Source organism: Microtus pennsylvanicus, chromosome 11 (assembly GCF_037038515.1).
Source record: "Microtus pennsylvanicus isolate mMicPen1 chromosome 11, mMicPen1.hap1, whole genome shotgun sequence".
NCBI classification, from domain to species: domain Eukaryota; kingdom Metazoa; phylum Chordata; class Mammalia; order Rodentia; family Cricetidae; genus Microtus; species Microtus pennsylvanicus.
The window spans coordinates 17,986,187-18,000,327 of record NC_134589.1 but is presented as its reverse complement, the minus strand read 5'-3'; the positions used below and the strand labels follow the sequence as shown (position 1 = coordinate 18,000,327).

The window sequence follows — 14,141 nt, the reverse complement described above, 5'->3', positions numbered from 1 at the left end:
TCCCAAGTGCTGGGATTAAGGGCATGTGCCATCAGCCTGGCCTAAAACTTATTTTATGTGATTTGCTTGCATATATATGTGTACCAAATATGTGGGTTATAGACAGTTGTGAGCTGCCATGTAGATTCTGGGGATCAACCCGGGTGTTCTTAACTGCTGAGCCATCTCTCTAGTCCCTGTAATACTTACCTATCTCCTGCGCTAGTTGTGCCAAAACAAGGAGGGGCTTCTCATCACACAGTCCTTCCAGTGACTGCTGCTGCTTGGCAGAAAATACTGGTCTACACGACATTTCCAGTATATTTACTCTTTATTGCATTCCCTCGATTTGCATTACACAATATAGTATTTATCTTTTTTCAATATAATTTTGGACAAAAACACAAGACATTAACTTCATTGAACAAGAAACATAAGTTAATCCATACACGGCTTTGTTGATAGGAGAAAGTCAGGACCACAGACAACAGGGACCATGGTGATGGACAGAGACCACAGTACTGGCCACGGGCATCACAGTTTCACAGTTCACTCTTCTAAAGCCACAAAATAAGCCAGGGATGAAAACCCAAAACGAAGTACACAGACAGCAAGATTAGGAGATGATCTGCCTTCTACCGTGGGGACAGTGTCAGAGACACACCCAGGTGCCCCTGTGGCATCAAGCCCCCTGACTGGCTTCTGATCACTGTCTTTGTGTTTTAAGCAGCAGCAGCAGTGGGGAGAGGGGCATGCTCCCTAAGACTCATCACCATGAATGACGACCTAATTAAATTTCTTCTAACCCACTGATTAGACAAATCTCCCTCCAAAGGGCTGGGTGAGTTCCTCCTGTTTCGGAAGAACGGAATGCACTGGAATGGATATTCAAGGACTGAGGGAGAGGACGAGGAGGTGGCTGGCTTTGCTGGATAATAGTGTCTTAGTTATGTGCTTTAGACATTACAGATCGCTTGAGATACAGGGAGAGGAAACTGTAAGCCATTCGGCTGAGGAAAAGGAAGAGTATGGCCCTAATAAGCCTCTGACGTCATCCCAAGGAGCTGACCCACTTAGAGTTGGACACTAATTGGAGCTGAGAGGCTTGTAGATTATTTTAATATTTTTTTCTGTTTAGGGATGTACAGCTTTCCATCTGTATCTTTCATAAGGGTTTAACAGCATCTACCGAGTGGTAATGATTAGCATATCTCTTACCACAGAACAAATTAATTACACTCAGGGCATATCACAGCCACGGCAGGAATGATAGGACTTCCGATTAGGGAAGCTCTCCTGATTGCGACTTAGAAATAGAACAGCATCTTAGGTATTCAAAGCCTGCTTCTTCAGGCACAGATAACAACATTCTGTGGAAGAACCTTTTAACCAGACACACAGCCGTTAGCAAGGAGGAACACCAAGTGAGCCTCTTGGAACGTCTACCTTTGCGCTTGGTCACGTGGAGAAGCCTACCTGCTGGTAGGCCAAGTGTTTTCTGGGGGTGGGCGTGGCGGGAGCAGTGTGCACAGCTGCAGCATGCCTCCCACGTAGGCAGGGATCATCTTAGCTAGCATGGGAGGGCAAGCGGAGTAGCCTAAAGAAGTTCACACCTTCCAGGAAACACGAGGATCTCAGGAGCACGAGGGAGGTGGCCGCACTAATCATGCAGAACGAGCGCTGAGGGTAGCGAGCGGTTTACTCCGTCCGCTGTCGTGAGTATGCTGAGTGACGATCCAGGCCATCTTCACCTTGGTCACTTCCCTTGGTCACTGCTGTAAACAGTCCGTTTTCAATCAAAGTCCAGGGGGCTACTGCAAAAGAAATCCCAAAGCAGACACAAAACCATGAGCTCCGCAAAAACACATTCACCAAAAAGTCACTAAGAGCTCTGGGCCTTTTCTCCATTTCCCATGCATTTGCTACTTGATGGGCACTTCTGAAAGACAATGGCCACAGCTCCATGCATTTTAGAAGCGGTTCCAATAATATGTCCCATCAAGTTTCCCCTGTGCTTTGGGAAGCAGGACAAGGAGAGCAGACCGACAGAACAGCCCATTTCCTTGCTTGGTCCTTCAGACCTACAACACAGGGAGACCTGATACACGGAAAGAAGGTTATGTAGGAAAGAAACCGTCAGACTTGTGCATGGTGCTGCATTGCTGTTCCGGGGAAGCCCTGGGACCTTGCAGACTGGAGACCTGCAGTGGGTGCTCCCGAGGATGGCATGTACTTACGTGCCTTCTTCTCTCAAGAGGGCCAAGAATTTCCTCACGCGGTACTCAGGATCCATCTAAATCATCAGAAGAAATAGAGAGGACATGTCGGTGGTGCTTTTCACTCACACACACACACACACACACACACACACACACACACACACACACACACACAAAAACAAAAACACACACACACCAGGGCCAGGTTTGACCGCACACTTCCAGGGGCATTCAGAAAGGTGTCACCTGCCTCCTGGCCAATGTATTGAAGCATAATAGAGCAGATTATGTCATTTAGAAGCCAGTGGGACTTCCCAATATGGAAAAGCCACTGGTCCTTCAAGGGCACCTCAACCAAGTGCTCCCTTGGCTATACTAGTGTGAGGAGGAGAAACACACCAGGAAGGCATCACCACAGACCAGCCGATGGGCTCTGGGGGGAGGGGGTCGTCCAGACATGCCTGGAGGCATTCCGGTGCTGACTCATGGGGGGAGTTCAAATGACATCTATTTCATACATCTTACTGAAGGAAGAAGACAGAACTTGAAGAAACCTAATTGAGGTTGATTGAGGGACCAAAATACAGTTCTGACTTCCACATACTCAGTGACCTGGCTTTTCCAGCGGCAGTGCTCCTTTGGGATTGGTGGAGATGCTGCCCACACCCAAGGGAGCAGAAAGTGCTGTTGGGCTCTTGGGACCCCTGGTCTCTGGCTGCCAGAGAGTCACAAACCCAAGCCAAGATGGTGGGCTCTGAGACAGGAGCTCTCGTAGCTGTCACTTTGTCTCCAGTTTACTCCACTGTGGCAAAGTGTGTGGTATTCTTCCTGGCCTGATGGTGGAGACTAGACCGGAGGTGATCTGGAAGACTATCATTACAAACATCTCTAATTCCCTAGAATGAACTTTTCATGTGAGAAACACCTCACCTTTAAAGCATGTACGCAGAAGTCCGTTCCCAAGAGGAACTCCCCGCCCTCCGAGAGCAGCTAGCAAACGCTCCGCTCCCTCTGCTCCGCTGTGCGCAGCTGCGGGCAGCTGTGCAATCAAATTCCCCTCCAATCACTTTATAAAAAAGATTTTCCTCTGTCCCCAGCAAAACAGTGAACAGAAGTTTCAAATGTATCAAAGTTAAGGGGTCAGACTACAAAGAACTAGGAAAAAGTGCGACCGTATAACAAAAGAACCATTTTTCTTCTTGGGGACTAGAATTACACATGAATCAATTGTCAAAGTTCTTTCTAAAAAATGGAACTGGCTGGAGCTCGCTGCAGTCAGTACATGCAGGTCTTCGCCCATTAACTATATTTAATATGTGTGAGGAACGACTTACTGACTTGCCTGTAGCTATGGAATTAAAAGCCAAGAGAAAGGGAGGAAAAAAGTAATCTAGATAAATGACTTTATTCCCTCAGGTGACATCCAGTCAGAGCAGATCCTCAACACCGAGCAAGTTTTAACAAAATCGGTACGGCGAGCAGCGTGAACACGACTTCCACTCTGTTCAACTACTCGTCTCTCCACCCCAGCTCGGCTCCCGAGGCAGATCTAAAGAGAAGTCACTCAGCTGCACGGAATCCATTTGACGTGAAGGGGTTCAAACTCCAGGCCTATGAAGTGTCAGTCGCTGGCGATTAGGCCGAACACCCCACTCTCACTTTCCCCCTCCCCACACAAGAGGTATTAAGATGATCACTGAGCTGCGGGCATCAAAGGGAGAGGAGGAAGGCGGGGTGGGGAGAAAAACTCACATGGTTTCTTCTATGCAATTATTTTAAAAGATTGTACTGAAACTGAGAAAAGAAGGGTAGAGCTGACTTTCTGACAGATTTATCTTCTCAGGGACAGAGCCAGTACACCTGTATGTACGCCTTTACCAGGAATAAGCCCGAGCACAGCGCTCAGTCTACGGCTCTAATTTACTGCTCAATAATGGAAAATACATAAATCGACTTAAAAACAGTTGCTGGAAGCTGGGGAAACTTTTGGTTTCTGAAAACCACAAAAAATTTAATTTTAAGTTAAGTTTATCAGAGAGAATGAAAACGATTCTCTCCGTAGTTTATATTCATTGGTCCAAGAGCTTCCTTCGGCTGTAAACGTGAAGCGAGAAATCCCACTGCTGACGCCGGCAAGGGCAGGACTGCCCTGCAACGCATGTGCTGAGAATAACTCCAGTCTCCAAACTCGAGTCTGGGGATGGCTCACTCATTCATTCATCCACTCATTTGTTCGAGGGAGATTTCCTGAGTACTCTGGTACGTGCTGAGCTGGCCTTGGGGCCGTGCACAGTGGGCGGCAGCCCAGGTGTGTGCACACACAGACCTTCTTAGTCTGCACACATGTATGATGCACACGTGTGTGCACGTGAAGAGGCATATGGAAGCGAGGAGTTCCAGAAGGGAGGGAACTGCAGTAGATACAAGGAAGTACCCATGTGGTCTCCGCTGCCTATGAGGATGTGTGGTCTATGGGAGTCGGGATGTTTTAACCCTCCAGCGGTCTGCACAGAACTGCTAGGAAGCTGGGCAGTGGTGGCGCACACCTTTAATCCCAGTGCTAGGGAGGCAGAGGCAGGCGGATCTCTGAATTTGAGGCCAGCCCCACCTACATAGAGAGCTCCAGGACATCCAGGGCTACACAGAGAAAGCCTGCCTCAAAAACCAACAAAAAGCAAAGAAAAAAATTTCTAGGAGAGGGCAGGGGACATGCACAGAGGCCATGTCTAATCTGCACAAGTCCCTGTGTCCTTACACATCTCTTGGGTCTGTGCAGTCACTACTGACCCTGACGTAGAGGACTATAGTAGAGAGTGTGTGACCGGGACTAACTCGCTGACAACCTGTGCACATGGCTCTTTGAAGTCCTTTCTGACTGTCAGGCCTAATAACTCTACATTAAAATTAAAAGTCACACTACGCTCTTCTCATCTCTTTCTGAGGATGGCACAAGTGTCCCTGAGCCTTTGGTGTGCCACCTCCACTCTTGAAATTCCACAGAGAAGAAATCAGCTTACCTGCAGGGACATCTCAATCAACATGAGTAACTTCTTGATTCCTATCCAGACCTTCTTCCCTTTGACTTGCTGAGCAATCGTGGTGCGTTCCTTATCTTTGAAGTTGCCCAAAAGCTACAAAAGCAATAAACAATAATGAAGCCCTGTCTACAGCACACACCCCAACATTCGCCCTTACATGAGCAGTGGGAGGAGCTAGCTGACCAGGATGAACTGACCCTTCTAGCCACATGTGACCACCCAAGGGCAAGGTCTTATTCGGTAGCCCAGACTCTCCTCAAACTCACGGTTAATTCTCCTGCCTTAGCCTCCCTGATGCTAAGATTACCTTGTCTGAAAGAGACATATCTTATGCTGTGTTTCTAGAGACCTTTAGTAAACTTAGAGACATATTTTCTGGGGGAAAACAACTCCAGTCTATGATTACTCATCCCAGCTACAAAAGGCTGCTCAAACAGGTGATCAAGAAATACTTCTGCTGGCTTCTGCTCTGTGGGGAACACACGGCCACTCCCAATAGTCTGTGGGAGCACACGGCCTCTCTCAATGCTCTGTGGGAGCACACGGCCTCTCTTAGGTGCTCTGTGGGAGCACACGGCCTCTCTTAAGTGGTGGGACCTTTAAGAAGTCTCCTTGACTCTCCCACACCAAACAACTTAACATCATATTTTCCAACAGATCTCATCTAGTCATGTGTACACTAATATTCAGTTTTTAAATTAAACGCTTCAACAATTAAGGAAACATTTTCACGTTATAAAGTTGTGAAGTTTGAGTAGCTTCTTTTTGTAGTTTCAAAGGCTTTAATCATTGTTCTGGTTTTTTAAATGCAACGAAATGTGCTGCCAGCTGCTGTGAAGAAACAGTAATGACCCCACATCACACCCATTCATGCCCCTGTTGTGAGATCCAGAAGGACCAGATGCTGGGAAGAGAGTGACAGATCCCCCACACTGCACCCATCCACGCCCCTGTTGTGAGATCCAGAAGGACCAGATGCTGGGAAGAGAGTGACTGACCCCTGCAGTCTGTGTGCTGCCCACACCCAGGAATGAGAAGTTTATCCACTCTCCTTTGTGTCCTCTTCTTCTAGCTTCTGAAAAGCAGTGAAGGGGCCAACATTCTAGCTTGATGTTCCACTAAATGCTGGTTGCTGTGGCTGAGAACCCTTCTGCATTATCTCAGGCCTCAACTCCTTTCTGATAAACAGTTTCTAACAGTGACTCATCTTTACCTCCAAAGCTTCCAGCAGCTGCTCTCCCGTGGCAATGTTGGGCACGTGGATGGTGGTGCTGAAGGCATGAAGCATCTCCATTTCCTGAAGGACATCTTTGCGGCTGGTGGTCCCGATGATGAGAAGCTTGCGGCCCTGGTTACCGAGAGAAAGATGTGTTACTGTGCAGATAAAAAGGCCAGTGAGAAGACTGGAGGAAGCTTGAATGAAATGAGCAGGATCCACTTATTTGTGCATATAAACGAGTAGGCAAAACCCACAAACCCCCAGAATTTTCCGAATAAAACAAAACAAGGCATAGATGCCACAACTCAGAAGCAGCAACAATGAAGTGGGCCCTTCCCACTGATGCCAGCAGAGGGGACCAGTAAACCGGGGAACACCAAACCAAAGCCAGAGACACTGAGTGTATGCTACAGTCTCATCCTCAAGGCATCATGGTGTGGGCGTGATGGGAAGTAGTGTCATATAGGGTCTCACTATGTAGCTGTGGCTGGCCTGGAACTCAATATGTGGACTAGCTGGCCCCAACTCAGAGATCTGCCGGTCTCTGCCAGCTTGGTCTACATGGTAAGTTCCAGGCTTGCCAGGGCTGCATAGTGAGATCTTGTCTCCAAAATAAAACAATCCCCTATGCACCCCCAAACCTCTAAAACCTTCAACGTGGGCTTTGCACACATTATACCACTAATTGTCGACAGCTTTTGTCCACTCTGTGCCAAGAATAACAATGCCCCACCATGAAGTCCCATAAGAAACAAACTGGAAGGCAGGCTGTGGCTCACTGGTAGAGTACTTGCCTACATGCACAGAGACTATGTTCAAGTTCTAGAATATATGTGTGCACACATAAACACACCACACACACACATACACGCATGCATGCACTCAGAAACCCTCATGACATAATTAGTTCCTTGGTTTAATATATGACTGAGCAAAGATTCCATGGTAGAAATTTATTTGTGATGTATACAGATTAAAGGCAAATCATTATTACTGGTCAATAAATTAACTAGAAAAAAAAACATATCAACCAAAAAAAAAATCAAATGCTTATCAACAGACATTTGCCAAGTTCCTGAGTGACTGTGGAATGACCTTGCATAGAGAGGTAGAAAGATAAAAACAACAGGAAAGCCCACAGACTGTGCCACATGGAAAAGAGGCACATTCTACACCCAGAGGGAACCTGGCAGAAGAGGCTGGGCTCTCTGTGGGGAGGAGTCTGCAGGCCAAGTCTTAAGCAATGGGTGAGCTGATTCAGAGGATGAGCAGGAAAGACATGAAGTCAGAGGGAGCAGAGGTCCAACAGCAAACATATAACAAAAGCTGGGTGCTGAGGTAATCACACTCATGAACACAGTTATATGCTTCTACTATAACAAAAAAGGCTTCTATACTAAAAAAAAAATACTTTTAACAATAAATTCTAATGCTAACTTTGGAACACATTCCCCAAAGCTAACAGATACAAAAGGTGAAACAATCTCATTCAGTCTCATTAGAATGGATACTGTTTTTAGGGTTTGGTTATGTGCCCAAGCTGGCCCTCTACTCTTGAGCTTGGTGATGCTCCTGTCCTGGCCATAACTAAGGAATATCAGCTGTTTTCCGCACCTTAGGTGCCTAGCACCCTCTGCCCAGCTCCCTCATTGCTCTCCTTTCATAGACAGAAACACTGGGCTCTTTCAAGAGCGGCTCTGTAGATGCTTCTGGCTCACTATAGAAAGCTGGACTTCCCAACCACCACTATCTTCCTCGAGGAACTTTTCCTACAGCCACTCAGATGTCTTCACGGTGTTGAAAGATTGGGAAGTGTGGGGTAACTTATAATGGAGACGCTAATTTATGTTTTGCCTGTCTTCTTGTTTAACAAGACTGCAAACACTGTGGAGAGGTCATGACCCAGGCAAGCTCAGGCCTTGACTTGTAAAGCATCATCTTTAAGAAAACACTGAAAAACATTACCAAATAATTAAATTGTGCTGGATCGTTTTGTGTATTAATTAGTGGTAATGTTCATCTGGAAGTGTTCTCATGGAGAAATAGCTGCAGACGGACTAATGCAAGGAACCACACCGGGTCTCCATTGAAGGACAAGAGCCGCCAGCAGCATGCCATGGGAGTGTGGCTTTAGAAGAGGCGGGATCGATCCAAAGAGGAAATCTATCTTGCTAATGTGTGGTTACGGGTTGAAAGACCACAGTGCCCAAACACGTCCCATGGAAGGAGGAAACAAAGCAGTAGTAACCTATTTGGGGGGCAGGGAGTCGCTCCCAGCATCCTCTCCTGAGATTTGCTGGTCCTGAGGCTACACAGAAAAGGCGCAAATAAAATGACGATCTGCCAATCGGATTAGGATGGACATTGTTCCAAGGTTAAATAAGTATCAGTTAACCAAGTCTTAGCACTATAAGAAGCAACTCAGGTGAAAACATTACCATGAAAAAGGCAGGGCTCAGTCAGGTGTTGATCCTTCAAAAATCCACTTCTTTACAGGACGAAGAATGAGCCAAGAGCCAAGCAACATCTAAGCCTTTTGCCACACAAAGGGCTAACCAGATAATCCACAGCCTTTCAGAGGTCTGCCATTGATTGGCCCCAATCAACTGATTTGTAACAAAAGTTCATGTGGAATAAAGCTTTTTTTTTCTTTTCCTAAATAAAAAAATGCCACCAATATAATAACTGCAGTGAAATGGAAGGGCTGGCTCCAACCCAGCAACAAAAGTGAAGTCAGTTATGCGGGAATGAGAGGCTGCTCTTGCCATTCACCGCGGCAAATGTAACACCCTCGGTAAGAAGAATTAATCCGGAACAATCGGAAACCCTGGGATGGATTAAGAAGTGAGTTTAAAAGCGAGGTTCAGATCTGCCATGTGGGATGGGCCTTCACCTCTATTTTCTAATGATTACAATCTGATGTTTTTGTAAAAAGAGTGAAAAAAAAGTCAGAACATTAGGAATTTGTAAACCCAGTAAGAAAAAGATGAAATTAACATTCACTAATTGGAACATTAGCAAGAATTTCTTCATTTTAGGTAGGCGAATGAGGAAATTTAGTTTGCATCTTCAAAGTGATTGCAGTTTAGCTGGCCAGCACACAGCGGCCACTACCAAGTCACGGACCAGAAAACAGAACATGGCGATGGCTGTGGAGACTTGGAGAAGCGTGGAGCGTCTCAGAGTGGGGCAACCTGGAGTAGCAGCACAGAGTGGGCACGGACAAGGCCCCCGAGGGAGCAGGATAGATCTCAAATGCTACTAAACCCTCTGTGGGTACTGGGAGGCCCTGAGCCACAGCACCAAGTCTCTTTGGAGAGATGTGGGCAGCCAATGAAAGGAAGACTTGGAATGCTAAAGAAAGGAAGGAGATAGAGTTAACATAAAAAGCATCAGGAGAAACCAAAGAAGGGTCCTAAGGAGAAAGGACTGGTGGAGAGAAAGGATCCTGGCACATGCCTGCAGGATGCTCTCCTCTCGGGACAAAGCAGCCACATGGGTACCATGTCAGTTCTGAGTAAATCTCCCCCAAAGGGTCCTGCACCCTTTAGTCCATAGCCTACACATATTGGGGTGCTTTTGATGCCAGCCTGGGGGTAAGGAGGAAAGCAATGGAATTCTTCTGAAGGCTGGGCAGCATGTACAGTAAAAAGGGGACAAGCACCATCATTTGCAGCTGTGTGACAGATGTGGGGTAGATGATCTCAGCACCAGATTCCTCCACCACAAAAATGGCATATTCCTGGGAAGGGCATATACAGCTGTGTCATTTGCTACCGAGACCTTAGGAACAGTTGTGCCTGACCCCATTCATTGCTCCCTCATTGCAGTGATTAGACATCTGACCACTTTCATCTCTCCTGCCCAGTCTCTGAAGCACTGGGCCCAGCTGCCTGGCATATGCACGGGCACCCACAGTCTCTTTCCCAAGACACTTCCTTTCCCCGTCAGCATGGCTTTCCCTGTGCCAAGGGTTTGCTCGAACGCCAGCTTTTCCACAGCTTTCTCAAGCCCCACCCACCGTGCGTCCTCTCCTTTGCTCCGTTCTGCTCTGTTGGCGCACGATCAAATCACCGTTTATACACTATCCACTTGATTTCATGCCCTGTATTTGCTTATTCTTGTATGTCTCAGAGTCTTTTGTAGGAAAGGCTACCCAGGGACGACAGCACAGGGCCTTGTGCAGCAGGCAGCTAATAAACACGTGTTGAACGAAAGGATGACGATCCAGTTCAGCTTTCAAGGGTAGTAGATCTCTCTTCTCCCCTAGAAAAATGTGCGTCACACCAATGTTTATCAGGAAGCCTTCATTTCAGAGTGTCAGCGGCCCTGAGTACTAAGTGTTGAATGCTATGACTACCACATTTAGTGAAAATACTCTAGCGTAGGTGGTGCGTGGGCTTTGTTTACAATTTAAGTCATTGCCCAAGGCTGTCACAACTTTCTATTTAGCCGACCAATCCCTTAGCTACTGACTGCCTACTATTGACTTCTCTAGAAAAGGAAAAGAGATTTATGGGAGGCTAGGAATCCAAGTTAGTGAGATAAGGAGTATTATTGCCTCCTTCAACTCTTGGTTTGCCGTAACCCAGTGAAAACCAGCCAGCAACAGGGTCCAGTGTGGCTCAGTGACTCACAGCTTGCTCACAAGAGGAAAACCCTGGCTTTAAGGCCCAGTACTGTAAACAAACAAACAAATACAACAAGAGTCCGGCAGCCGCAGTGATGGCCTCTTGAGCCTTTCCATGCCTAGCCTGCATTTTGGATCATGGCTCAGATGTCTGGCGCTACAATGGCTCCTTCTCCTTCTCTTTACACTTTTCCTCCTTCAGTTAAATGCTGAAGTTGAATACCAAAGGAAGGATGTTCCAAATAAATCATGCTGTAACTAGGCAGACAACTACACTTAAATTCTCCATTAGACTTTACCCTGGAGCGAATTCTTTGCTTAGCCCTTTGTAGCCAACCTGGTGCTGTAAGCAGAGCAGAGGACAAGGAAGGCACTCACGGCTGATGGGGTAGAAACTGGAGCCTGGACTCCAGATGATTTGAAATGGGCAGAAGCAGACAACTTTGTGATATTAAAGAATCTGTCAACCAATTCATAAGAAAGACCCCAGGACGCTCGGAGCAGCATCTAAGGAGGTTCCCTTCTCCCTGTCCTCTTATTCTCTTCTTCATTGGGTAGCTGAGGAACCTGGGGGTAGGTGACACACCTGGACTTAGCTCCACAAAGGGGATGAATCTGGAGTTTGTGCCCACTGACTCCATTTCCGGGGCTCACCGTTGGATGCTTATTTGTTTTGTGACATTGGGAATTGAACCCGGGGCCTCAGACAAAGCAGCCAGGAGTGTGAAATCCTATCTATCTATCTATCTATCTATCTATCTATCTATCTATTGTTTTCTGTTGTCTTGTTTTGTTTTTTGAGATAGGGTTTCTCTGTGTAGTGCCGGAACTTGTTTTGTAGACCAGGCTGGCCTTAAACTCAAGCTCCTCCAGCCTCTGCCTCCCCAGCGTTGTGATTAACAGCGTGTGCACCACCACACCTGGCTCCCTGCGTAATTTTAAATCCGTGTCTACAATAGCTGTCCTACTAATTACAAGTTTGGGATAGACATCTGCTAGAAATGACCTCTGAACTCTTAGGAGAAAAGGTTAAATAACTTAAGAAAATAAAGTTGTACTGACCATGCCACACCATTCTTAATGCCAAAGGAATGGCTTGTGTAGACTTCTTCCCCAGGCTGTCTAGCTGGTCCAGCCCCTGATGCACCTAGCTCAGTTTTCAGCTTGATATTTGTAAATTAACCCCTGTTCTGAAGGCATCACTGTTCTAACTTTATTTCCACCTCTGTGGTTTCACCCCAGGGAACCTCTCTTTTTGCACAATCTGTTAGGAGTTTTGTGCCATTGTGTGTCTGTATCATGTTCGTATTTCAGAACCTCCCTTCCCCCACACCCTGTCCTCATTTACCATAGACCATGATCCAGTGTGTCCAGTAATTGCATCTCACCTCTGAAGAGGCAACTTGCTAAACAATTTCAATTAACCAGAACACAGATAAGAACTAAGAAAGAAGCAAAATTCTCCAATGTCTAGGACTGAACACAACCTTACAACCTGCCCACTAGGACAGTGTCCCAGGCCCCTAAGACTTTGAGTGGCCCATGAAAAATTTTAATTTCTTTTACAGGCAAGTGGTGGACTCTCAGGTTGAAGAGGTTTTTTAACATTATGGTAACACACAGCAATAATAAAAAAATAAGCTCTAAATATTTGTCCATGGACAAAGCTTCCCCATCCCCTGTCACTGTGTTCTTGTTCTGCTAACACCACAGCCTGTGACTCTTACTTTAACACACTCCTGAGCCCTGGTGCCTGCTCTGCCAACACCACAGCCTGTGATTCTAACTGTAAGACACTCCTGAGCCCTGGTGCATGCTCTGCTAAGACCACAGCCTGTGATTCTAACTGTAAGACACTCCTGAGCCCTGGTGCATGCTCTGCTAAGACCACAGCCTGTGACTCTAACTGTAAGACACTCCTGAGCCCTGGTGGCTGCTCTGCTAACACCACAGCCTGTGATTCTAACTGTAAGACACTCCTGAGCCCTGGTGGCTGCTCTGCTAACACCACAGCCTGTGATTCTAACTGTAAGACACCCCTGAGCCCTGGTGCCTGCTCTGCTAAGACCACAGCCTGTGATTCTAACTGTAAGACACCCCTGAGCCCTGGTGCCTGCTCTGCTAACACCACAGCCTGTGATTCTAACTGTAAGACACTCCTGAGCCCTGGTGCATGCTCTGCTAACACCACAGCCTGTGATTCTAACTGTAAGACACTCCTGAGCCCTGGTGCCTGCTCTGCCAACACCACAGCCTGTGATTCTAACTGTAAGACACTCCTGAGCCCTGGTGCCTGCTCTGCTAAGACCACAGCCTGTGATTCTAACTGTAAGACACTCCTGAGCCCTGGTGCATGCTCTGCTAACACCATAGCCTGTGATTCTAACTGTAAGACACTCCTGAGCCCTGGTGCCTGCTCTGCTAACACCACAGCCTGTGATTCTAACTGTAAGACACTCCTGAGCCCTGGTGCATGCTCTGCTAACACCACAGCCTGTGACTCTAACTATAAGACACCCCTGAGCCCTGGTGCCTGCTCTGCTAACACCACAGCCTGTGACTCTAACTGTAAGACACTCCTGAGCCCTGGTGGCTGCTCTGCCAACACCACAGCCTGTGATTCTAACTGTAAGACACTCCTGAGCCCTGGTGCCTGCTCTGCTAAGACCACAGCCTGTGATTCTAACTGTAAGACACTCCTGAGCCCCGGTGCATGCTCTGCTTAGACCACAGCCTGTGATTCTAACTGTAAGACACTCCTGAGCCCTGGTGCCTGCTCTGCTAACACCACAGCCTGTGATTCTAACTGTAAGACACTCCTGAGCCCTGGTGCATGCTCTGCTAACACCACAGCCTGTGATTCTAACTGTAAGACACTCCTGAGCCCTGGTGCCTGCTCTGCCAACACCACAGCCTGTGATTCTAACTGTAAGACACTCCTGAGCCCTGGTGCCTGCTCTGCTAAGACCACAGCCTGTGATTCTAACTGTAAGACACTCCTGAGCCCTGGTGCATGCTCTGCTAACACCATAGCCTGTGATTCTAACTGTAAGACA

At 47.2% G+C, this 14,141-nt stretch overlaps 1 protein-coding gene across 1 annotated transcript in view; it reads right to left on the bottom strand.

The window, feature by feature from the left end:
- Positions 1-291: 291 nt before the first annotated feature.
- The window catches only part of Nsf (N-ethylmaleimide sensitive factor, vesicle fusing ATPase), a 135,090-nt gene continuing 121,240 nt past the window's right edge, over positions 292-14,141 (bottom strand). Inside the window, exons 18-21 of the mRNA XM_075990470.1 lie at positions 6,450-6,584; positions 5,216-5,329; positions 2,217-2,272; positions 292-1,793 (exon numbers count right to left, since the gene is read on the bottom strand). Coding sequence (XP_075846585.1) covers positions 1,772-1,793; positions 2,217-2,272; positions 5,216-5,329; positions 6,450-6,584 — 327 coding nt within the window. The 3' untranslated portion in view covers positions 292-1,771. The remainder of the gene's footprint in view (positions 1,794-2,216; positions 2,273-5,215; positions 5,330-6,449; positions 6,585-14,141) is intronic.